The sequence below is a fragment of the Patagioenas fasciata genome, chromosome 7 (assembly GCF_037038585.1).
Source record: "Patagioenas fasciata isolate bPatFas1 chromosome 7, bPatFas1.hap1, whole genome shotgun sequence".
Taxonomy (NCBI): Eukaryota; Metazoa; Chordata; class Aves; order Columbiformes; family Columbidae; genus Patagioenas; species Patagioenas fasciata.
In genome coordinates, this window is record NC_092526.1 from 31,309,849 (window position 1) to 31,332,717 (window position 22,869).

The following is a 22,869-nucleotide window of genomic DNA, read 5'->3' on the forward strand; positions in this document are numbered from 1 at the left end:
CACTGAAATGTTTATACAAATAACTGTCCTGCTGAAACTGCGTAAGGAGAGAGTACTCAGGCAATGCTGATTTTTAAGTGCTGGTGCTCACTGTAGTTCCAGGTGATTCAGTGAAGTTCTCTGATGTTTTTACCTCATGAAGCTCTGGGTTTGCAGTCATCCAAGATACTTAGCAGAGTTTTGTGGATTCCGTGAATCTAGCTCATAGTCTGAGAATGTCATAAAATTATACAAAGGCATCCATCCCAGCCTAGGGCAAGACTGAGTTTTTTTAAATACTCATGTGGTCCCAGAGTGCAGATAGTTGCTATCAGGATAACTGGCCAAGATAAGAAGCTCAGAGTGGAAGGCTACACTTGAGCCACACATCAGTGTTATCTTTTTCCCTCAAATGGTAGTTTGCCATGCTTCAAAGCTTCTACCTGGTCTCATATTTGCTTCTCTTCCTCCTCTAGTTTAAGAGCCGCAAAGAAGACAGGGAGCGTGAGCGCAAAGGATCAATTCCTTTCCACCACACTGGGAAGAAGCGACAACGCAGGATGGGAGTGCCCTTCCTCCTCCATGAGGATCATTTGGATGTCTCACCCACTCGCAGCACTTTCTCCTTTGGCAGTTTCTCTGGAATTGGAGAGGACCGGCGTGGCATTGAGAGAGGGGGATGGCAAACCACCATATTAGGTGAGATATTGTTATCTCTGCCCCAGGTTCTGTGTCATTCCTGTCCTGAACATTCACAGAATAATAGGGGCTTTTTATTTCTTCATCCATCCTATTGCCACCTATGTTCTTGGCTCTGTTTGCAGCACTACACATAACTATGGTAGCAGCCTATAGTCATGTCTGTACCACTTCAATACACTTTCCCTGAGTGGTAGCAAGCATTGCACAACTGCAGCTAAAAATAGATTCAAGGAATGATTGCAACCTCTTCTTTTAAAAATAGACATCTGGAGAGGCAGCAATATGGTCATTAGGAGTATGGCAAAAAATATTCACAGTCTTCCTCAAGTGGATACAAAATAAATAGGGTGTTGTTTCAGATAGTAAGGCTTACAATGTCTTGATAGTGCCAAGAAACAGTGTTAAAATATTGATTCCTTCAAGCTTCCAAGTTCACTGAACAGTGTCTAGGCGTTGGTTTTGTTTCACAAATTTACTCCTGATGTCATAAATTTTCATCCTGACACTCTTTCTTGGAGATGATAGATAGCAAAATGATTGCCTGAGGTCATGCCAGAGCATTCTCATTCTCACTGGCTTAGATGGCATCATTTTGTAAGCTCTACACTGTAAACATGTCCCTCTTTTGGGACACAGAACAATGACCTTAGCCAAGTGAATTCTTAAAGATTCACATGCGTTTTGTCTGTAGTTAACACACAAGCACCTACAGATTTGTACAAGAGTAACAAACTTATTATCCAAATCCTCTTTCCCATATCTTCAGTAGCTCAAGAAGTTTATTACATTTTGATCTTAGGGGCTCCAGATTCTTGTCCTGGCTTAACCTACAGTTCTTTCATTATGATATCTCAGTGAAATCATGTATTTCAGATACACTAGTCAACAGCTCCTTTGCTTTAGCACTCCCCATCCTAACATACCGATTTCTTTTGGACAAGGAAAGAAGAAACCAGATTACTATAACTTGCCCCAAAGAGTGGAGTCTTTCAGTGCTGACCACTCTTATTTTCCTGAAGCTGCTGGAGAGTGGCAACGTGGGTGTCAGCTAAATCAGTATGTGCTGAGGAGAACAGCCTTGCAGGGAGTTTGTACATTCAGTGTTTATGTCAATGAACTGCCACGAGATATCCCACTATAATGTTTGGTTCTGCTTCACAAGGTCCTGGAAGGTCTTGAATTTGCTGACTCCAATCCTTCAGTTTCTAACCTCAGTTACTGTCTCTTGCCTCCAGGCACCTTTCAGATGAGTAAACTAAATATCCATTTCTTGTTTTCACCCTAGGGAAGTTTACCAGACGGGGGAGCTCCGACACAGCAACGGAGATGGAGAGCCTGAGCGCTAGGCATTCGCACTCTCATCACACGCTGGTCTCTGATCTGCCGGACCACTCAAACAGCCATGGAGAAAACACAGTCAAAGAAGGTAAATTTAACACATCGGGAAAGAAACGTTTCACTGCAATATCAACTCCAAGAAGCTGAGGAGGTGTCACTGTTTCTGTGTGTGAGTAGGTGACTGCCTTTTCCTTCCCCCCCCATCTCTTGAGGGTTTTTTGTTCTGTGTACAAAAATGTTCCAAACCTTTCATGTTTATCTGATGCAGTTTAAAAAAAAAAAATAAAATGGCAGCCATCAGCAGGGAGAAGGCAGGGTTTGGTATTTTTTTGCCTTACCACAACACAACATAGAAGTTATGTGCAGAAACTTAGTATTGCTGACTTTAGTGGTCTCATGGGGAATCTTGTGGTATTTAACACCCCTTTGCAGTCCCCAGCTTGTGGGTTGTGCTCAGAATGACATTTTTTTCTTAATTCCCCTGGTTCCAAATAGAAGCCTGGCTTTTAAATTTACTTGAAACCTTCCTGAGGCCCATCTGTCTTGGAGTCCTCTGCAGATATAGCAATGTCAGTGTGACCACGATGGGAGAGCCTCTGGTGGGATCAAGTCTGCTCCAGAAGGGAGAGTCTTTCTATTGACAGGGCAACACCACCTTTGTCAAACGCTGTTAGCCGAGCAGAGGAAAGTTCTCCTTTGTAAACCAGGCTGTCTGCACCAGAGCACTTTGCTGGCACTGCTCCTGCTTCCTCAACACAAAGAATTTGTTTTCTCCCTCATGTGTAGTGCTACTGGCAAAACCTGGTCATAGAGATTGGACCTCACTTGTGGCAAGTGCCACCTTAAACCTTTATGAGAGAACAGGATATCGCACACCCCATGGAGCAGGGCACAGTCTGTCTCTGCAGAAGCTGTCAGGCAGCATACCGAGGAGGCTACAGATGTACTCAGATGATGCGTGCTGTAGCCATGGAGCTCTCAAAAACCCATGCTCTTTTAGCACAGCAAATCTGAATAGTCTGAGAGAGAATGGATTTGTGTCAGCTCTAATCCAGCGCGGGCACATCTCCTTCCATTTCTGCTCTGTGTCTCCTGGGCAAAGCTCTTCTCCTGGATCAGTTATGTGGAGTTTGTCTTTCTGACCTGTATTTGTTCTATAGGACGGTAATCCCACTCGCCACACCAGCTTCCTAGCCAAATATTTTCTAAAAGGTAGCCATATGCAATGCTTATTTTTCTAGTTTTACCCCAGGTACAGTTATGCAGTAACTATATGAATACTAGGACAAATCATACTATTTCTAGTGGTAGTCTATCACTGTGAATGAACCATTCTGTAGTTAGAGAATAAGTACAAATATTACATGTTTTTTGTTTCAAGTGACCAACTATATCCAAGGATACTGGTCATTCATGATTTCCCATCTGTTGTCTACTTTCCCTTGCCAGATGACATTTGCTAATAAATTCATTTATTCTGACTGAGACACTGAGAAACAAAGATGAAAATTTAGTTATGTTCTAGGTAGCCTCTTGAGGAGGCACGAGCATGTGGGCACATGCTTCAGGCACGCATGGATGTCAATGAAGAGTCTTTGGTCTTCCTTCCCTGCCTCTGTGAGTTCCACCCACCAGACAGCCCTAGCAGTGGTAATGAAATAAAGATAGAACACAGAAGAAGTGACTTTATGTAGGATTTTTACATGGATTTTTGTTACCCATTTCAAAACAAACTAACCAAAGCCGTAGTGGAACAAAAAAGAGGTACCCTTGGATAATCATCAAACTTGGTAGCTCAGGAACAAAATTTCCTAATTCCATCTCTATTGTTATTTTCACCATGCCAATTTCTCTGAATGCCATTAAAAAGTTCCACTTGCCAGCAAGTAATGCTGTGATTACAAGCAGCTAATTCCTGCCCTGATCACTGAGCAAATTGTAGCCTTCTTCAAGGTACTGCTATCGGGCTTGAAACATTTATCCTAATAAGCAGTGCTAGTTCAATGCTGGCAGGGTTGCACAGCCTGTAAGGAAATGTCGTTACCATTCTGGCAAATTGTTATTTCATAACATAACCAGTCCATTGCTGAGTCAGTGCTTGAAGATTCATATTAGATGTATGTTATTTTATTCATTAGAACACATCAAATGTCCTTATGTAGAGGTACTTTGTTATTCCGTAGTCCTGTTACTTTACTGTCTGGCAGAAGATGTTCCAAATCAACACTATGGGACACATAAGGTCTTCCTACACTGCAGGGTAAACCACTGAGTGTAGAGCTAATCAATTAAAAGTTAAGCTTGGCTAAGTTGTGAGGTCCCTTCTCTCAGCACTGTGACCTTAGACACCACATGGTCTTTCTCATCAGTGAGCTTTGGCTTTTGGAGATGATTTTAGACTGTCACAGGTACTGTTAGGAACACACTGCCTTTTTTCAGCTGGTGTGATGAAATATTTCAAAATGGTGTGATGAGAAAAATTAGCCATTGGAACAGTCTCCCCAGAGAAGGGGTGGATTCCCCAATACTGGACACTTTCAAGATTCATCTGGACAGGGTCCTGGGCCATCTTGCCTAGGCTGTGCTTTTGCCAAGAAAGGTTGGACCAGATGGTCCTTGTGGTCCCTTCCAACCTGCTATTCTGTGATTCTATGATGTAGAAAGCTGTTTCAAATTGGTGCTGCTGTTACCCTACCTTCACTTCTGCTTCAGAGTGCTTCCTCCTTCAGTTGCAGGAGCAGTGTTGTTTTTCAGACCAGGCACTGGACCAATACAGGAAGCAGAGCTAGCCAAACTCTAATCCCCCTTTTGGATTAGATTTAGGCTGGCTGTGCTCCCTGATCTACTTAACTGCCCAGTTGACTGAGATCAACTTAAGCTGCTATGGAACTGTACTGCTAAAGCAAGCTAGGAGTTGTTCTAATTTACAGTGACTTAAAGGAAGAAATGAATCTATGCTTTCATCCCTGTATCCATGATAGGAATTAGGAACCTGTCTTGTCTTTCAGCATTACATGTTGCATTAAAAACTACTCACTCCTTGTAAACAAGGAGTTTGCCATTTCATTACTCTAGAGATGGAAATTTACGGGTAGCCATTTTCCTCCCTGCAGTGCGGTCCCAGATCTCCACCATCACAGTGGCCACCTTCAACACTACCCTGGCCTCATTCAATGTGGGCTATGCCGATTTCTTCAGTGAGCACATGAGGAAGCTTTGCAACCAGGTGCCTATCCCTGAGATGCCTCATGAGCCGCTTGCATGTGCCAACCTTCCACGGAGCCTGACAGACTCCTGCATCAATTACAGTTGCTTGGAGGATACGGATCACATTGATGGAACCAACAACTTTGTCCACAAGAACGGCATGCTGGATCTCTCGGTAATTGGCAAGGAATGAGGAAAGCCAGGTCCCTCTTCTGTCAATATAGCTGTACCATTGAGATCAGGGTTTTGATGGGCTTTTCCTCCACCTCTTTATATGACTTCTCTCAGCAGTACATAAAGGTCAGTCAGATACATTTGTGCATATAATAAAATTCTCCTCTGAGATACTGCAACTCCTATTACTCCTTGCAAGGAGCGCATGTGAATGTGGAATGCACACATCAAATCTTAAGTGATATGATTTAATGACTGTGTTCCTGGGGCATGCACCAAATTCCCTATAAAATAGTATAAAACTGAATAGCACCTTTCGTCTACTGGCACCTTAGAACTCACCTTTTCTGCATTAATGACCTGAGAGCTCCTGGTGCACTGAAGCAGTGTTCTCAGGCTCACAGATGTCATCTCATGGTTTCTTTTTCTGCCTGACTGTGCCCAGCCTGTGGTTTCTTGTCTTACACCTAGATTGTAGGCTCTTGGAGTTGAGGATTATTTGTACTTCATTCTGAGTTTGTACTGTGCCTGCTATAATGAGTCTGTGGTCTGTGACTAGAATTTCCAGGCACTAAATAGTACTAAGAGAGTAAAGAAGTCTGACTTTAAATATGATGTTTGAATCTCCCAGGTGGTCCTGAAGGCTGTTTACTTGGTCCTGAACCATGATATCAGTTCCCGGATTTGCGATGTGGCACTGAACATTGTGGAGTGCTTACTTCAGCTTGGTGTGGTGCCCTGTGTAGAGAAGGTTCGGAGGAAAAGTGAGAACAAGGAAAATGAGGCCCCTGAAAAGAGACCAAGTGAAGGATCCTTCCAGCTCAAAGGGGCAGCTTCTGCTGGTTCAGCTTGTGGATTTGGGCCTCCCCCAGTCAGTGGGGCTGGAGATGGAGGAGAAGAAGGAGGAGGTGGAAGTGGTGGAGGAGGTGGAAGTGATGGAGGTGGTGGAGGAGGAGGAGGGCCATATGAGAAGAATGACAAAAAACAGGAGAAGGTTTGTCTTGCCTCTCTTTAGACAATTTCTGAATGTGTTGTAAGATCTGTTAAGGCTGAGTGTGCATGTTTATGCAACTGCCCTTCTGCTTTCCCTCCTTTTTTTTTTCACCGCAATCGCACATTAATTTGTTTTGCTATGGTGCTCACTTGTGGTTCCACCAAAGAAACACAATTGGGAATTCAAGCACTGTAACTACAGTAGCTGCCAAAAGCAGAGTTTGTGAGCCTTGCATAGACATTTTCAATATCTTGTTAAAGTGCCTGAAACCCTCAGTCACAACGATTTTCTTTTCAGGTTTGTTATTCACAGCTTATAAGGAAAAAGAGAATCCAATGTGTCAGCAGTTTCTTTTCTTTGATGACGAGAAATCATAAATTCTTCAGGATTGCTATGAGAATTGGCCAAGAGGTGGTGTTGCTGACCTCCAAAGTTGCAATTCATAGTAGCATAATACCTAAGACATTTTGAAAAGATGCTTATTTTTCTGCTCAAGCAAGCCAGCTCTCTGTTTTTGAGACAGAATTTTTGAAGAAAGTGCTGAATGATACCCATAGTAGCATGTAGGGGACTTCGCATTTATAGCATGGCTTTCTTTGGGATGCTGAAAGGGAGAGGGTTACTCCATCCCTAAACTTGAAAAATAGTTGGAGTAAACATTTCAAAAGCAACAACTCAGTTCTGGAGTTTCTGAGAAGAGAAATTGATAGCAATTTGTTAAAAGTAAAATGCTATTAAAATGCCAGTGGTTGTGCCAGGGTTTCACACTGTCTTTTCCTCTGTGACTCCTAGGATGAAGGACCATCTGTCAGCACCCATAGGCTGGCACTCACAATGCTGATCAAAATTGTGAAGTCCTTAGGTTGTGCCTATGGTTGCGGAGAAGGACACCGAGGGCTCTCTGGAGATCGCCTGAGACTCCAGGTATTCCGGGAGAATGTAAGAGAACTAAAGCTCATTAAAGCGCCCCCCTTGTACCTTTGACATCAGCTGCTGAGATTGCTGTCTACCCCCTCTGTAGCTTTCTCTGTATTGGCAGTAAATATGTTGCTATTTGCCCAAGCTCACAGATTGTGTTGCAGCTCAGCCATAGCAAATTTTCAGCTGTTATGTTACCTTCCAGCCTCTGGGTCTTGCTAAGAGCACAACTGAGTCTCACAGCACTTCTGAGCACCCCGATGGAAAGGAGCAAATACATGGGAGCAAAACCTGTGTGTGAGCTGGTTTAAGTAATTTTTCACTTGACAGTACCCCAGCAGAGTACATTGTTTACAAGAGGTGCAGCTATCTTGTATTGCATGTCTGAATCCAGAAGTCTAAGGTATAGTTATGTCCACCTTTTCTAATGGTGATTATGACTGGTTGCTGCTGGGCTGCTCCATCAGCTCTTGATAGATGGAGTGCAGTGTGCTTGCAGGCATGTTAGTGTGCTGCAAGGAAGTAGAAGGCTTGTCCCCTGTTGAAGGGCAGGGTGGATGGTCACTGTTGATTCCTTACATTTTTGGTTCAGCCCAAGTTGAAGCAGTGGGAAGTACCAGGATGTAGCCCAGACATCTGACCTCATCCAGAAGAGTTTGACTCCCTGCGATTAGTCCAATGCCCTGGGATAAATGGGAGCCTTTCAAAGGCTTTCTCCAGCACGTGCCTCCTCCTTGCCTTCTGTGCTTGCGGCAGGGAGCATATTTAATGACTTCAATGAGAATTTACACTGTGCCCATCCAAGGTGTGGATGGTAGCCAGATGTCTCTCCATGGCTTTGGTTAGCCTGAACCATGCCAACAGACCTGTAATTTGGTTCTGGGCTCTAAGCTAGACGGCTCAGAGACAAATTGGCTGGCTCTGTATCATGCAACGTTCTGTTAGCTAGATTCTGGAGTACTGAGGGGACTGCAGTGGTAGCATTTGTTCTGGACACAATGGGACAAGATGGGGTAAGAGAGTTGCAGTGGTAACAGTAGAAAGGTTTTGCACAGAGCACTGGTTGAACATAAACCCTATTGATTAAAATGTCAGTTTGGCTTTTATGTTTGTTGGAGCTGAGCCAGCAAAACATTTAGGCCTATGCATTAAGCATAATTGACTAGATCTCTTGGAGCCAAGGTTCTTATCAGACTCATTGAATTGAGGTCTGTATGGGAAGAGATTTTCCTACACGTCTGCTGCATTTTCTGTGCGTTTGTCTGGCCAAACTGCTTTGCATGCACCATTTGTGTTGACTGCATGGACAATCATGTCTGAGTTTACTAGAAAGTTAAGCACGCTGCAGTAGGTAGCAGGAGAGTTCATGTTTCCCATAGACCTGATACTTCAGATTCTCTTAACTCCAGCCTGCATGTGGTCCCCACAGGATGGATACTTTTGTGATAAGGAGTTGACAATTAATAGCTTCTAAATAAAAAGCTGATGTTTTGCATGATATGAATTGGTCACTGGGTACAAGTGCTTCAAATGGGTTGGGTCTGAGCCAGAGGGTGAAAATCAGATGCCTGAGGCTAAGAACCTCTTTCACCAAGGCAATAAGCCTTGACTGAGGCGGTACATTCCTACTTCATTCATATTCAGTGAGATTTTACCTTGGAGAGGAGGAGAGGCCTTTAGACATGGCTGGCAGTGACTTCACCACCACCTCCAAACAGTAGCACCCATACAGGGGCACTATCTCCTTGCACTGAATTTCTTGTCGGCTTCAGAGGCGAACCTATCTTCTGTTAGAGGACTCAAACCTTCTGGCTCCTAGGGGAGGTTACTTTAGAGGGCACAGGAGAGCATTGGCTAAACAAGAGCAAAAAATAGCCTACTCTGTTAGCAAAACTTGAACATGTATGCCAATGTGATGTACTTCAATGGATATCGTTGCAGGCTCAGAACTGCCTCACAAAGCTGTACAAACTGGATAAAATGCAGTTCCGACAGACCATGAGAGATTATGTGAACAGGGATTCTCTCAATAATGTGGTGGATTTCCTGCATGCTTTACTGGGATTCTGCATGGAGCCAATCACCGACAGTAAGTAGAGCTGGCATCAGAAACTCTCACTTGAATATTCCTAAACTGTATCATCAGAAAGAAGTCAGTCTTTTTTATTTTTCTTTAAAAAAAAGGAAAAAAAAGTGAATTGCTATCGTTGGAATATACAGACTGTATCATCAGCCAGTGCTGGTCAGGGAATTTGGATCTCTTCTGATCTGACCACCCAGTGCACCTGAAACTGAAGATCCGTTCGACTATGCCTCAGGCAGGAAGTTTACTGCTTCATGAGATGACCAGGCGCCAGCTAGAATCGCCTATTTAATCCAGGGTTTATCCTGAATGGAGATATAATTGAGCATTAAAACCCCTGTGGTGCCTCAGGTGAGGCAGTAAATAGCAAGAACAGATTGAATAAACAAAACCACAAACACACAGATGTGCATGCCTGCAGTTACCAGCATGTGTGCGTGTGTCTATGTATATATGGTTTTTTAAGTTAGAAAAATCTTTTCAAGTGCTATTAGAATGACCAAACATTTATGCTTGGTCACTGCATGCAACAACAGTTAACAAGGATTATTCGCAGAGTAGGAATAGCTGCTCTGAAGCACTTATGGAGTCTGACTAGTCTATTAGCCTACCTCTCATGTCAGGCATTTCAGAGAAAGAATCAAAACATTATATACCAGGCTTTTGCAAAGAAGATGCCCGTAGGAAGTTTCCCCAAGTGTTCATCAATTATTGACTGACTCATGCTTTGAAGCACAGCAGCTCATGCAGCTTTTGAAAGTCTTTTCTTCAGCCTGGAGAAAAGAAGTCTGAGAGGGGATCTTATTTATGCTTATAAATATCTCAAGGGTGGGTGTCAAGAGGATGGGACCAGGCTCTTTTCAGTGGTGCCCAATGACAGAATGAGGGGCAATGGGAACGCACTGAGGCATAGGAGGTTCCATCTAAACATGAGAAGAAACTTCTTTCCTTTGAGGGTGCCAGAGCCCTGGAACAGGCTGCCCAGAGGGGCTGGAGACATTCTCCGTTGTCCAGAAGATAATGTCTCCTTCTCTGGAGACATTCAAAACCCATCTGGACACATTCCTATGCAATCTGCTCTGGGTGAACCTGCAGGTGGGTTGGACTAGATGATCTCCAGAGGTCCTTTCCAACCCCAACCATTCTGTGATACCTAATGAAACTGGGATGTTTCTTGTTATTAATATAACTGTGTTAATTCTTTTTTTACTCTTTCTGAGAGCTCGGTCTCCTTGTGCACCTTGCAAGAATGGCATTCCTGTAGTTCAGAAGATATTTTTTCATGACTGTTTTCACTTTTCAGCTTAATCAAACATCTCTTGTCCTTTAGAACAGTAAATAGAAAAGCTGGAGGTATTGTTCAAATTTTATGCCTTATTCTTTACATCTCTAAATGAGAGAGAGGAATAAAAGAAAGCCAGAGTGGTCCTGATCTTTTCAATCCTTTTTCATATCCCAACTATTTCTGGCAAGATTTCATCCTTCTCATTTATTTTACCCTTCCCTTTTGCTTTACTTTTTTTTTGCGTGGGATTGCTCAGTTACTGAGCATAGGATATTAGATGGGGATTTGCCTGTGTCTCATGTAACTGAATCCCTTTACATGTGTCTTAACTTAAGGGACTTAAACTATTCCTAACAATGGGGCTTGCCTGTGCTTGTATTTCACAGACAAAGCTGGATTTGGTAATAATTTCACCACAGTGGACAACAAGTCTACAGCCCAGAGTGTAGAAGGCATTATTGTGAGTGCCATGTTCAAGTCACTGATCACTCGCTGCGCTTCCACTACTCATGAGCTGCACAGCCCAGAAAACCTGGTAAGCACTTTATTTCATGTTAACAAAGTTACTTTTTCACTTGGGTGTCACCAGTGAAGCTTTACAGTGAAGAATTAATTCAGTTTAGGAAAATCTCACAAGCATAGCAAACTATGCCATCATGGTTGAAGCATGATCTAAATGTGATGCTTTCCTGTCAGTCCTGCCTTGGAACCTGGAGACTTTGCTAGGATAAAAGTTGTGCGCTCTTAATTGCATTCTCCTCACTGTTCAAGCAGCTTCTGTGGTGTCTTTTCTTTGTTTGTTATGTTGTTTGTTTGTTTTTCAAATGGATTGATAGCGTAGTCTGGAGCAAAGAATTAATGAACAAGACCACAGACAGCATGAATCAACTTTCAGCAAAGCTAAAGCCAGGTAACTTGTTTAAGGATGTAACCTACTCATGGCAGAGTATGTGAGTAACTGAACAGCAATTTGGTAGGTCTCCCTAAGGTTTAGACAAACATTCAATTTACCAAACATCTGGAAGAAAGTAAGGTGCTTCTGGTTGCTGCCTGTGTGCTATCTACTCAGAGCAGTCAGTAGAATGGATGACATGAGCTCTCTTCTTCCAAATTGGTGCAGAATCTATCAGCTCATCTCAAAACACATCTTTTATTACTAGAAATTAGGATTTTTCATGGAAGCAAGCAAGAAGCACTCTTGTGGTTTATCCTTACAGCAGAACTATAAAGGCACCAAAGTCCAACTAAAGCAACAGTAATTGTCTGTGAGGAGCAGGGAGAGGAAGAAGGAAAGCATAGTAACATCTTAAACCAGCAGAGTATTCTGCCTATGTCCAAGCCCTCCTGTTCTTATGGATATTCATCCTTTGGAATGTTTCTCAGTAGAGATTAAGTGGTGGGATGCATATAAACATGTGCCATTGTTGAGCCTAGACTAGGATCACCAAGTGTAACTTTTCCTTATAAATTGTATGTCTTTCTGAACCCTATTTTAGCTAATGTGTAAGGTGAAACTTATCTTAAAGCATAGAACCAGTAAGTGTGTCTATATGGAGAACATAGCACACGGAGTATATATGAGGATTTCCTGTTGTTTTCTCACACTTTAAAGTCAACCTTGTGTTCAATATGTTATGAAAAACAGATCCAATTATTTGTTTGGGATTTTTTTTGTTGAAGCTGACTGTGCAGTTCCTAGTTGGGAATTTTCAGAATAATCCAAGATCTTTCATGAAAGTTCACATATCAAAAATCAGGTCCTGTGAAACTGTTTCCTCCACCTCTTTGCCCTCAGATGTAGGGTTGATCTGTTACACCACAGATGTGTATGAATGTTTAGGACTAAAAAGAGCCTTGAGAGTAGGAGCAGATTGGGGAATGAGTGAGTCATTCCCCTCTCTTCCGAAAATAATTAAGAAAAATCCCAAGACACCCACTGGTTTTGAAATAAAACATACAATTTTTTGCACTCTACTTCCCTCTCTCCCCACTTAGCTTTTTCATGCATTGTAAGCTTATGGGCTAGATGTATGGGATAAAACAGGTTTTAAGTTATCTTTTCAGCTCCCTCATCTTGCAGCTGTTTTGGCCTCTGCTACCTCTACATCTGCTGTAGCCCATTGCAGACCATAACAACGATGGTCCTGGTTGTCTGCTTTTTCCAAGTGCTTTTGATCCCAGCCAGAAAACACAAACCCTGTACACGGAGAGTATATCAGATAACAGCTGGAGGAAGCAATGGCCTGCTGAAGTACTGTAGAAACTGTTGATTCTCACTGCTGCTTTGCAAACTGCAGGCTGAATTATTTCATTTTCATTATGTCTCACTACTCAGGGCTTGTACTGTGATATCCGACAGCTGGTCCAGTTTATCAAGGAGGCTCATGGGAATGTCTTTCGGAGAGTGGCACTCAGTGCTCTCTTAGACAGTGCTGAAAAGCTAATACCAGGAAAAAAGACAGAGGAAACTGAGCAAGAGCCGAAACCTTCTGGGAGCAAAAGGTGGGTCTGTAGGAGAGAGAAGGCATATGACTGAGTTGCGTGTGGCTGTATGACTACATGCACTGAACACAAATGTAAGAAGTCCAAGGCCTTGTGTGTTTTATCTTGACAGCATACATCAGTTCTTGATGTACAGAATTGTACTGTGGCAGCAGTCTGTTTTAAAATTTAATGAACTGAGACAGTAATAGATTTTCAGCAAAAAGTGTTAACCCTTTCATACAATAGGCTTAAGAGAACAGTGCAAAGGCAACATTGGGAGAAGGAGTAAGAAAGAAGCATAGTGTCAATCCCAAAATACTGTGTGGGCATAGCTTCTAACGTGCACCACATCCTTGGTTTTGTTTATCTAACACGTAAGCTTTGGTATGCAAAACAAGTCCCAGAAGAAATCTAATCCTGACATGCTTCTTTATCAAAATGAAAGTTTCTCTGGTGCTTTGAGGCTTGTCATATTAAAATGTTGGGAAGAAGAATTAAGAAAGTTGCAAAACTTTAAAAAACCTTGGCTTTGCTTCTAAGAGCTGATGCCTTTTTCATGAATGATACATAAAGAGGCAGTAAGTTGCTAAAGAGAGGGTACGTCTAAAGCTACTTTGTTGCTCAGCAGTGCTGGTTTCCATGTCATGTAGCTATGCAATACCCATGAGCAGGGCCATCCTTTCACTTTAGCTGATGTTTCATATTGTCGGCATAGATCCGAGGTGGGAAGCGTCATCATTGACAAAGGCCAGGCATCAGCTGCCCCTGATGAATGCCGTAGTTACATCTCAAGCCGCCCAATGCAAACTCCAGAACAGTAAGTAAATCATTAATTGTTTCATGTCTTATTGCCAGCAGCTTCCTACAAACGGGTAGGACAGCAAGAACTTATCTCTTTGGGTGGTACAACAAATACATTGATTGTCTGTTCAGCAGCTACTGATAACATCCAAGTAATGCCTATTTTCAGTGCTGCGAATTGGACCCACCCTGATTTTGATGAGGAGCCACTGGAGAGTTTCAAATGACAGTGCAGTAGATTTGTCAATTTCACATACTACCATAGCTATGAATAGAGTTTTAATTCCTCAGAGGTGTCATCACAGCTATTCTCCATGCTTTGTCCTTCTGGGGAATGATTGTATTAATTTGCACCTTCCAAGTCATTGCTAAGGGTCATTAATCTTTTCCTGCCTCCCAAGAGCCAGTCCATTCCTGACCTGTAGTCTCCAAATATTGTTGCATTTCCTTTATCAACACAGATGCTCTATCAGTTTTTGTAATGAGCAAATCAACCTGCTGTTAGGCATTGCACGTCTGAAGTCTCTATTGTCCAAAGAATTCTGCCATTTAATATTGAAGTTAATTTAATCAGTACTCTTAAGAATTTTAGAAAATTTTATAAATTACCACTAGTCCATAAGTAACTTTGGACAAGTCATTTAACTTCTCTGTGCCTCTGAATACCCATCTGTCTTGTTAAAATGCTTTGACATGCACTGTACAAAGACATGGCTTGCACGAGGGCCAAGAGCTCTGTATTATGTATTCTCCTCCACTAACTGAGCCTGCAAAGACTCTCTGCTGCCAAGACTGCAAGGGTAGCACAAAACCCTTCACTGCCCTGCAGAACTGCAGCAAACTGTTCTGCTCTGAGCCCTGCCACAGCCATAGGAGTTCTCAAGAGTATAGCAAAATACAATGTCCCTATTCCAATACGTTAATGAGAACTGTGACTCCAGCAGGTTCACAGCTAGCTATCGTAATGTCCAAAAGATCTCCAGGGCACATGCTTGTAGAAGGCACCAGTTTAGTCTTATCAACATGGGTCCTTTTGACCAAAAGAAGATGATGTGGATAGGAACTAAAAATGGGAATGATCTCTTCAGCAGACAAGCTCCTCAGGGTAGAAAAGATGGACATTTTGTGCCTTGAACAATATTGAACATGTTGTTAAACATGATTGTGTCCCACTGAAAAAAGGATGTTTGGAATTCAAAATGAAACAACCTCAGAGAATAGAGAGGCTAAAAGGGGCCCCCCGAAGGAGGCCTCATTCCTCTGAGCATCCAAACTTCACTGAAATGCAGTTCACACTCTGCATCCCTTTTCTTCCAGTGATGAGCAAATCCAAGGGGCTGTTCTGGGACGCAAGGACTTCTGGCGGAAGATGTTCAAGTCACAGAGTGCAGCAAGTGATACCAGTAGTCAGTCTGAGCAGGACACATCCGAGTGCACCACTGCTCACTCTGGGACCACTACAGACAGGCGCTCCCGCTCCCGGTCCCGACGAATCTCCCTGCGAAAGAAGCTCAAACTCCCCATAGGTAAATGTATGTCTCTTCCTATTCTATACGTGTATTGCATGTGCAGAGAAACACTGATAGATATGTCTGTCTTAAGAAGTATTGCAACACAGTTCCTTATTGCCCAAGTATATTGTATATTCTCCCACGGGAAGCTGGGAAATGCTAATCTCTCCATTTTGCAGATGGGGAACTGAGGCAAAGTGAAATGTAAGAAATTTGCCAAAGGTAACAGAGGATATCTGTGGCAAAATAAAATATTGAATCCGTGTCTCCAAAGGAGTAGGCTAGTACCTTAATCTTACAGGCATTGCTCCTCTCTGTAGAAGAGAAATATTCCAAATAGCATTTGGTAGATGAAGAAAATATCCTTTACAAGTCCCAAGACCCAGCCTTGCATGGTAGTTAATGCATGTAGCACAAAAAGGTTTTTTTTCCCCTTTCCTCCCTTTTTCCCATGCCCTGGCATGGACTCTTTGGAGAAATATGCTGCTATTGCTAATAAATAGATTCTGCTTGGAAGCATTTTCAGAATTGTCCTGAGTGGCTTATTCTGCAATAGGGAACTGGCTGAAGCGCTCCTCCCTCTCTGGCCTGGCTGATGGGGTTGAAGATCTCCTAGATATCAGCTCTGTTGACCGTCTGTCTTTCATCAGGCAGAGTTCCAAGGTAAATATGTCAGGTGGGATTGCAAAGAACTTGGAAGGACAGGATCTGGCTGGTTTTAGCTCAATATGGACATTGCAGCCAATGAATTCAGTTGCAGAAGTAGGAATTTGCTACTGGACTTTTGCAGCTCACAGTGAATACTAGGTTAAACCTACAGAGTACTTGTCAGCCTCCCTGGGCCCACTGAAACAGGAACACGGGCTCTGTCAACACACTTAAGGTTTAATTGTTGGTCACACTTCTTCCTTCTTTGCACCTTTACAACCTCTTGCAAAATACTGATCCTTTAAGCAGAAAGCTTAAAAGATGAAGTATTTCGGCATGCGTAAATCTGTGCAGACCCCCTTGTGTTGCTATGGTGATCCACTGTGTTACAGCCCTTCTGTAGATACTATATGCCTAAGTAAGGAAGACCAAGAGATAGTGGTATGGCACAGCCTGACCCGTCCCTCTGTCTTTGCTCAGGTGAAGTTTACCAGTGCAGTGAAGCTGTCAGAAGGAGGGGGGCCAGGAGGTGGCCTGGACAATGGGCGAGATGAAGAGGAGAATTTCTTCAAGCGTCTTGGTAAATGGCGCACCTGCCGAAGACACCCATCCAAGCTTCATCACACAGAAGAAAAAGATGGTTAGAAATCAGGGTTCTCGTCTCTTTTTTTCTTTTTATCTTCTTTTTTTTTTTTTTTTTGGTTGTTGTTTTAATCTCTTTCTTTTTGTATTTTACCCTTTTCCCTTTTTTTCCTGCTTTCTCCATAGTTTTTGTATCCATTCTAGCCTTCTACAACTTTTTAGTCTTTGTAACTGTTTCTTTCCCTTCCTTCTTTCTTTTGTTTTGATTTAGAAAAAACTCCAGTAAAGTTGACTTTTTTAAAAAATCAAGACTATCCAAATAAATTATGCAAATACAACATTTTGGCTTTTAAAATCAAATTTAATTTGATCAACAAACTTGAAAAATTAATGCTTGCTTCAAAGCACTTATTCAGTTCAAAATTAGGTGTGTAGATCTTTCATTGCCGAATATAACAATGGGTGTTCCATCACTGTTCGTTTTGGTTTTTTTTTTCTCTAATTTGTGACCATTTGATAGTTTTAGCAAAGATCAGCACTGATGAAATGGAAAACCCTGCACAAACCTTGTTATAATTATCTCTTTTCTTCTGTGTTTGCATGTCTAGTGTCTGCATATCATCTGTTAGGGATGCTGTCCCTTTTTCTTAGCCCACAACATAATAATAACAACACTACTTTTCCTTTTCACAGAAGTATATTTAATTGCAATGCATTTGCAAAATCAACAATATTTGAAAAGTGCCTTTATGAATAGTACAAGGTCATGATATATTCTGTTTAAAAATGTCACACAGTCACTCATGTGCTCATGTCCTCAGCTCAGAGCTCATCCTTGTTGTCAGGGAGACAACCTTTTATCTTGAAGTTCTGTTACTGTTTTTTCAAGAAAACCCAACCCGACTCCCAAAAACACAGAAAAAGGAGTAGTTTTTCACCATGATTTCTGTAGCTTTACAGTGTGTTACATTCTCTGCCATTGTTTTTTATTTTCTGACGTTACAGTTTGACAGTGCATTGTATGTATTTCACAACATCTGTCCTAGACCTGCAGTGTAATGCATGTAAGGCATTGTTCAGGCAAGTGATCCTAGCAAAGTATAAGCATATCTCACAAGTGTAAGCTGGTCATTATTCTACCACTGCGGAAACTCTGGTGGTTGTTTTCGGCTAGCTCCTAGGTGAAAAGTGTTGTTGATTTAGAAGGAGAATGCATCAGCCCAGCAGCTTGCTGTAGCTTGGTAGCTGAAGGTGAATAACCCCATGAAGGAAGGAGCTGCATTGTTTTCTTCATCCATTACTTTGTGCTGAAGTAGGTATGAAATACTTCCACCATGTTTCCACCGAACAACTGAGATGCAGTGAGATCTCTATGGAGAGTGCCACAGCTGTTTCTGTAGTGTTCATAGAGGTTCTCCTTCCCCTCTACTCTGCCCCGGTGATACCACATCTGGAGACCACATCTGGAATATTGTGTCCAGTTCTGGGCCCCTCAACTCAAGAAGGACAGGGAACTGCTGGAGAGAGTCCAGCGCAGGGCAACAAAGATGATGAAGGGAGTGGAGCATCTCCCTTATGAGGAAAGGCTGAGGGAGCTGGGTCTCTTTAGCTTGGAGAAGAGGAGACTGAGGGGTGACCTCATTAATGTTTACAGATATATAAAGGGTGAGTGTCACGAGGATGGAGCCAGGTTGTTCTCGGTGATAATCAATGATAGGACAAGGGGTAATGGGTTCAAACTGGAACACAGAAGGTTCCACTTAAATTTAAGAAGAAACTTCTTCTCAGTGAGGGTGACAGACACTGGAACAGGCTGCTTAGGGAGGTTGTGGAGTCTCCTACTCTGGAGACATTCAAGACCTGCCTGGACACCTTCCTGTGTAACCTCATCTGGGTGTTCCTGCTCCAGCAGGGGGATTGGACTGGATGATCTTTTGAGGTCCCTTCCAATCCCTAACATTCTGTGATTCTGTGATATCCATCTTATTTGCTTGCAGGAAATAATTTTTTTTCAACTTGCTGATGCTGATTTTATGCCACTGTGAGTTTGCTTCTGCCTAGAGTGCCCATATTCTTGACTTAATGGCACAGATTTAGCCTTGGCCCTGTATCAAAAGCTTTGTTCAGTACCTGTGGCACGTCTTACAAAACTTGGACGACACACTAGTATTGGCTTTTTGAACTTTGAAATTGTTGTATGTATTTCAACCTTCTGTGAGTAACACCAGAATTTATGTAATTAATGAAGATAACTTGAAATCTTTTACGTGCCTGTGAGAGAAGAGATGTACATGACACATACTTGGTTTTGACGTATGCGTGCATTAGAAATACCATAATAAAAGTGACGCAATGGGTTAAAGGCAGAGACCCTTGTGTGTTAGCGTGAGAAACAAGCAAATTGTCCAGTGATGTTGATGGGGAGGGTTGGGCCATTGCCTGATCACTAAATTAAGCAAAGGGAGCATATTTAAAGTTTATAAGGCAGAGTGTGGTGATTGAGGAAGTTGTATGCCATATCTGCAAGGATCTCTGGTATGCGATGAAATCCACATAGTGTTAGCAAAAATATTAGAGAAGTTGTACATGCCCGTGTGTGTACATACTTGTTTGTGTGTAGTGAAATTGATGTGAGGCCTTTTTTAGGGTGCGATGGTTTATAACACAGTAGAACACCAACATCACAGAGCACCTCTGTATCTTCCATTGAGATCAGCAGGTTTTATGTGCTTATGGAAAAGAGAATAAAAGCCAGTTGAAGGCAGATGGACAAACTTACATCCCTCAAGGTCTGACCCTAAAGCATTGTTTTGGAACCTATTTCTGCCTCCTCATTCTTGTCATTCATCATGCTATGCTATTACTTTGCTCATGCTTTTTTGCATGTACTGTTTCCTCTTGTGTTTTTGGGTTTTTTTAACACAGTAGACAAAATTTAAAAGAAAACAGAGAGAGGAGAAATGCATTAAGGTAAAAAAATAATAAAATGGAGAATAATTTGTTATGTCACTTATGAATTGTAATCTTCATTGTGATACATCATCTAGACCACTGGAAATTCTGTGTTGGGTATGTACGTAAGCATGCATGCATGTGTGTGTGTGTATCTGTATGTGTGCGTACGTATACATATATATACACATAAATATATGCATATTAATGCATAACAAAATGTTTATTTAAATGATCTTTTTACCTGTATTAAGAAAAAGGATATATATGGAAGTGAGTTACAGTATGTTTACATGAGACCCTTAACGTTCCTTTGGGCACTTACTGAAGACATTGTGAGTGATCACAGAAGTTGCAGGCTGTTGAAGGCATACAACTCAGGTGAACCACAACACATATTTGTTCCCAGGGGTGATCTGGCATTCGCAGAGGAAGCAACTGTGGGGGTGGGAGCTTGGGCATCCAGTGACCTCCTGTGTTCAGAAGCAGTCTCTGCTCACTGGGTGAGATTTTCTGCTGGGCTGGGTCACACTAGTTAAGCCAGTGAGGGCTCCCCTGCTTACAGCAAGGCTGCTCCAGTATGCATGTAGTGGAGGGCAGTCATCAGCTGCCCCTGAAGGATCCTCTTGCAAAGCTTCAACAAAGTGCATGGTTGGGATGCCAAAGAGCTGTAGCAATAGACTGTAGGTAGTACCACTGAGCCCAGATGGACAAAGCCTCTGCTAGATGAAGGTTAGGGAGGTGCGTTAGGCATGCCTTTCTGTATCAGAAAGTCCAGTTTCTGTTCTTTATCTCATACAGACACAGCCTGAACAGGGCACTGCATAGGAAACATCTATTTGTACCTCAAATGAGTTAGTGTTACAACAGCCATAGCAGGAAGGCTCAGAGATAGCATGCTACAGGCTATAGGGAAACAGGAGGACTTGGAAGAAAAGGGTATTTGTGCTTGCTCATTTATGTAAGTGCTCTACCTGTTCTTTCTACTTTGTTTGTTTGTTCAATTTTGATGAAATATTTCCCAACATAGGAACAATTTGTTTACTGGAAAAATATGTATGGCTTCACTGGGGAGAGAAAAACCACATGTGTCATAAAGAAGTCCCTTGAAATTTTATATACCTCTGTCTTCAGGGGAAAAGTGAAAATCTATGTTGTCATTTTCTGTTGTGACTATTGTTTGTGCTTTCCAAGTAATTCTGGGGAGTGCAATCTCTAAGCGACTTTGAGTTTGCACCCATTCTTCTTTCCTGAGGAAGAAGAAATCATGAAGTCCTGTAGAGCTGACGTTTTACCTCTTGTCTTTCAAATCCATGTTTAAAGCCAATTTTGAATTCTCCACATGGTGTTCTCTACTTCTGTGCTCTGTGCTTCAGTATGCTGTAAACATTTGTACTTTCACACGTAAACAGACAAAAAGCCCAGAAGCTGACTATTCTTGTATTGACTAGCTACCTTGGCCTTGAAATTACTTTCCTGATTTCTTATCTGCATCCTTGTGCTACTCTCTCAACTCTGGGTATCGACTGCATAATTATCTTCTGCTTTCAGAAGCGTGTTCATTACAATTGGCAATGGGACTAGTTGATTTATCATGTGAACCTTATACACAGAGTTTAAAATCATGCTTGAGAGATGCCTTGGAGTGGGATGCTAGCTTCATTTTCAAAAGGAGCTCTTATTAGAGTACTTTCCTTCCCAAAGAGTATAAGACACTTCAAGGGAGAGAGGCTGGAATGATAATGGTATGTAGTTGAGTCCAGTCTCACTTTGGGTGTTCTGGAAATTGCAGATGTATGCCTAAAAAGAGGACAGTACTTAGTTTCCACATAGAATTTTTCCAATATTTGCTACTGATCTTTTCTGTCCTAGTAAATGATGTATTACTAAATTGATAGATGAGGAATAAGGTTCACGCATGCTTCACTTCAAAGTGAGCTTAGAGGCAACAGAGAAGTAAGAGATTATTCAGGAAAAACAAACAGTAAGCATCATGTTCTGTGTTAAATAGGTGGGGAGGAAGGGCCATGCTCTGGTTCACCTATGCTGGGGTATGTCCTGGGCTTCCACACTGAGTATAGTGCAATAGTTTTGGGCAGATGTCAGTATGACCAAGAGAAGAATCTGCTTTGCTGTATGCCTGTTTCAAGGAAGTCACTAATATTTTTAAAATGCCCCTCTTCAGGATAGCATATAAAGGTGAGGAAGGGATTTAGACCAAGACTGTACTCACTGGGGTTTTTGTGCCAGTCTTTTTATTGGTGAGAGATTGTGTTCCCTTCTCCCTACCCCTCCCTGCATCCCCTCTGTGCTCTTTACCTCTATAGGTTGCCATAGCTTTGATGATCACTTGACCTCCAACCAAGAAGGAGGAAAATCCAAGAACGTTGTGAACCTGGGAGCAATCCGCCAAGGCATGAAGCGCTTTCAGTTTCTCCTGAACTGCTGTGAACCAGGCACTATCCCCGATGCCTCCATTTTGGCAGCTGCCTTAGATCTTGTAAGTGATTCATTGGTGTATTTTTACCTGCTGAGTGAGAGCATGTCCATACATGGTGGTCCGTTGTTGTTCACTAATTCTGTTCATGCACACACAGAAAGCAGGTAAAGCATCACAGCAATGCCAACTGGTGGTGCTGTTATTAGGTGGAGTTTTAGCATCTGTGACTGGATGAGTATGCAGACAAAACTGATTTTTCTTTTTTTTTTTTTATTTTATTACATGCTTCCCTATAACTAGATTATTGCCAGCACAAAGCTTTTGTTGTCAAGACTTCAAATTTTACTCACAGCCTTTCTGCTTCTGCTCCTAGTGTCAATAATAACCTAAAGAATAAGAACTGAAGACTTGATAACTACCTGGAGAGGCATAGTAATTCCACTTAGGAGTTCTGGCAGAGTTATAAATACATTAGGCAACACTGAACTATTAGTCACCAGAGCCTCTCAGTGAAAAAAACTTCAAATGTCAGAGTGTTCATGCTTTTAAATGCACATACTGCTAATTTGCAGATCTGGATCACAATTCATTCCCTCCTTCCTGACACTGAGTGTCTCTTCTGTGTCTTCTGTCTTCTTTTCCTTGCAGCTGCTGGAAAAGTCCCTTCCATTTCTAAAGCAGTGACCTTCAGCCTGTGGTTCATGGGCCAGTGAGGCTCTGTGAGGTGCTTGTGTGACAAGCACAAGAGTGTGACACAGACAGCTATGAAAA

The 22,869-nt window shown here is 42.2% G+C and overlaps 1 protein-coding gene across 14 annotated transcripts in view; it reads left to right on the forward strand.

The window, feature by feature from the left end:
• UNC80 (unc-80 homolog, NALCN channel complex subunit) overlaps positions 1 to 22,869 on the forward strand; it is a 127,921-nt gene that overhangs the window by 23,794 nt on the left and 81,258 nt on the right. For 4 of the 14 annotated variants that reach the window (XM_071811249.1, XM_071811255.1, XM_071811250.1 and 1 more), the window contains exons 10-22: positions 456 to 678; positions 1,967 to 2,107; positions 5,133 to 5,401; positions 6,032 to 6,394; positions 7,187 to 7,333; positions 9,254 to 9,401; positions 11,067 to 11,215; positions 13,016 to 13,182; positions 13,880 to 13,981; positions 15,283 to 15,497; positions 16,033 to 16,139; positions 16,605 to 16,764; positions 21,986 to 22,158. In XM_071811249.1, coding sequence (XP_071667350.1) covers positions 456 to 678; positions 1,967 to 2,107; positions 5,133 to 5,401; positions 6,032 to 6,394; positions 7,187 to 7,333; positions 9,254 to 9,401; positions 11,067 to 11,215; positions 13,016 to 13,182; positions 13,880 to 13,981; positions 15,283 to 15,497; positions 16,033 to 16,139; positions 16,605 to 16,764; positions 21,986 to 22,158 — 2,364 coding nt within the window. Of the gene's footprint in view, positions 1 to 455; positions 679 to 1,966; positions 2,108 to 5,132; positions 5,527 to 6,031; positions 6,395 to 7,186; positions 7,334 to 9,253; positions 9,402 to 11,066; positions 11,216 to 13,015; positions 13,183 to 13,879; positions 13,982 to 15,282; positions 15,498 to 16,032; positions 16,140 to 16,604; positions 16,765 to 21,985; positions 22,159 to 22,869 lie in introns of those variants that run through there. The other 10 variants (XM_071811256.1, XM_071811257.1, XM_071811258.1 and 7 more) reach the window with 7 other exon arrangements.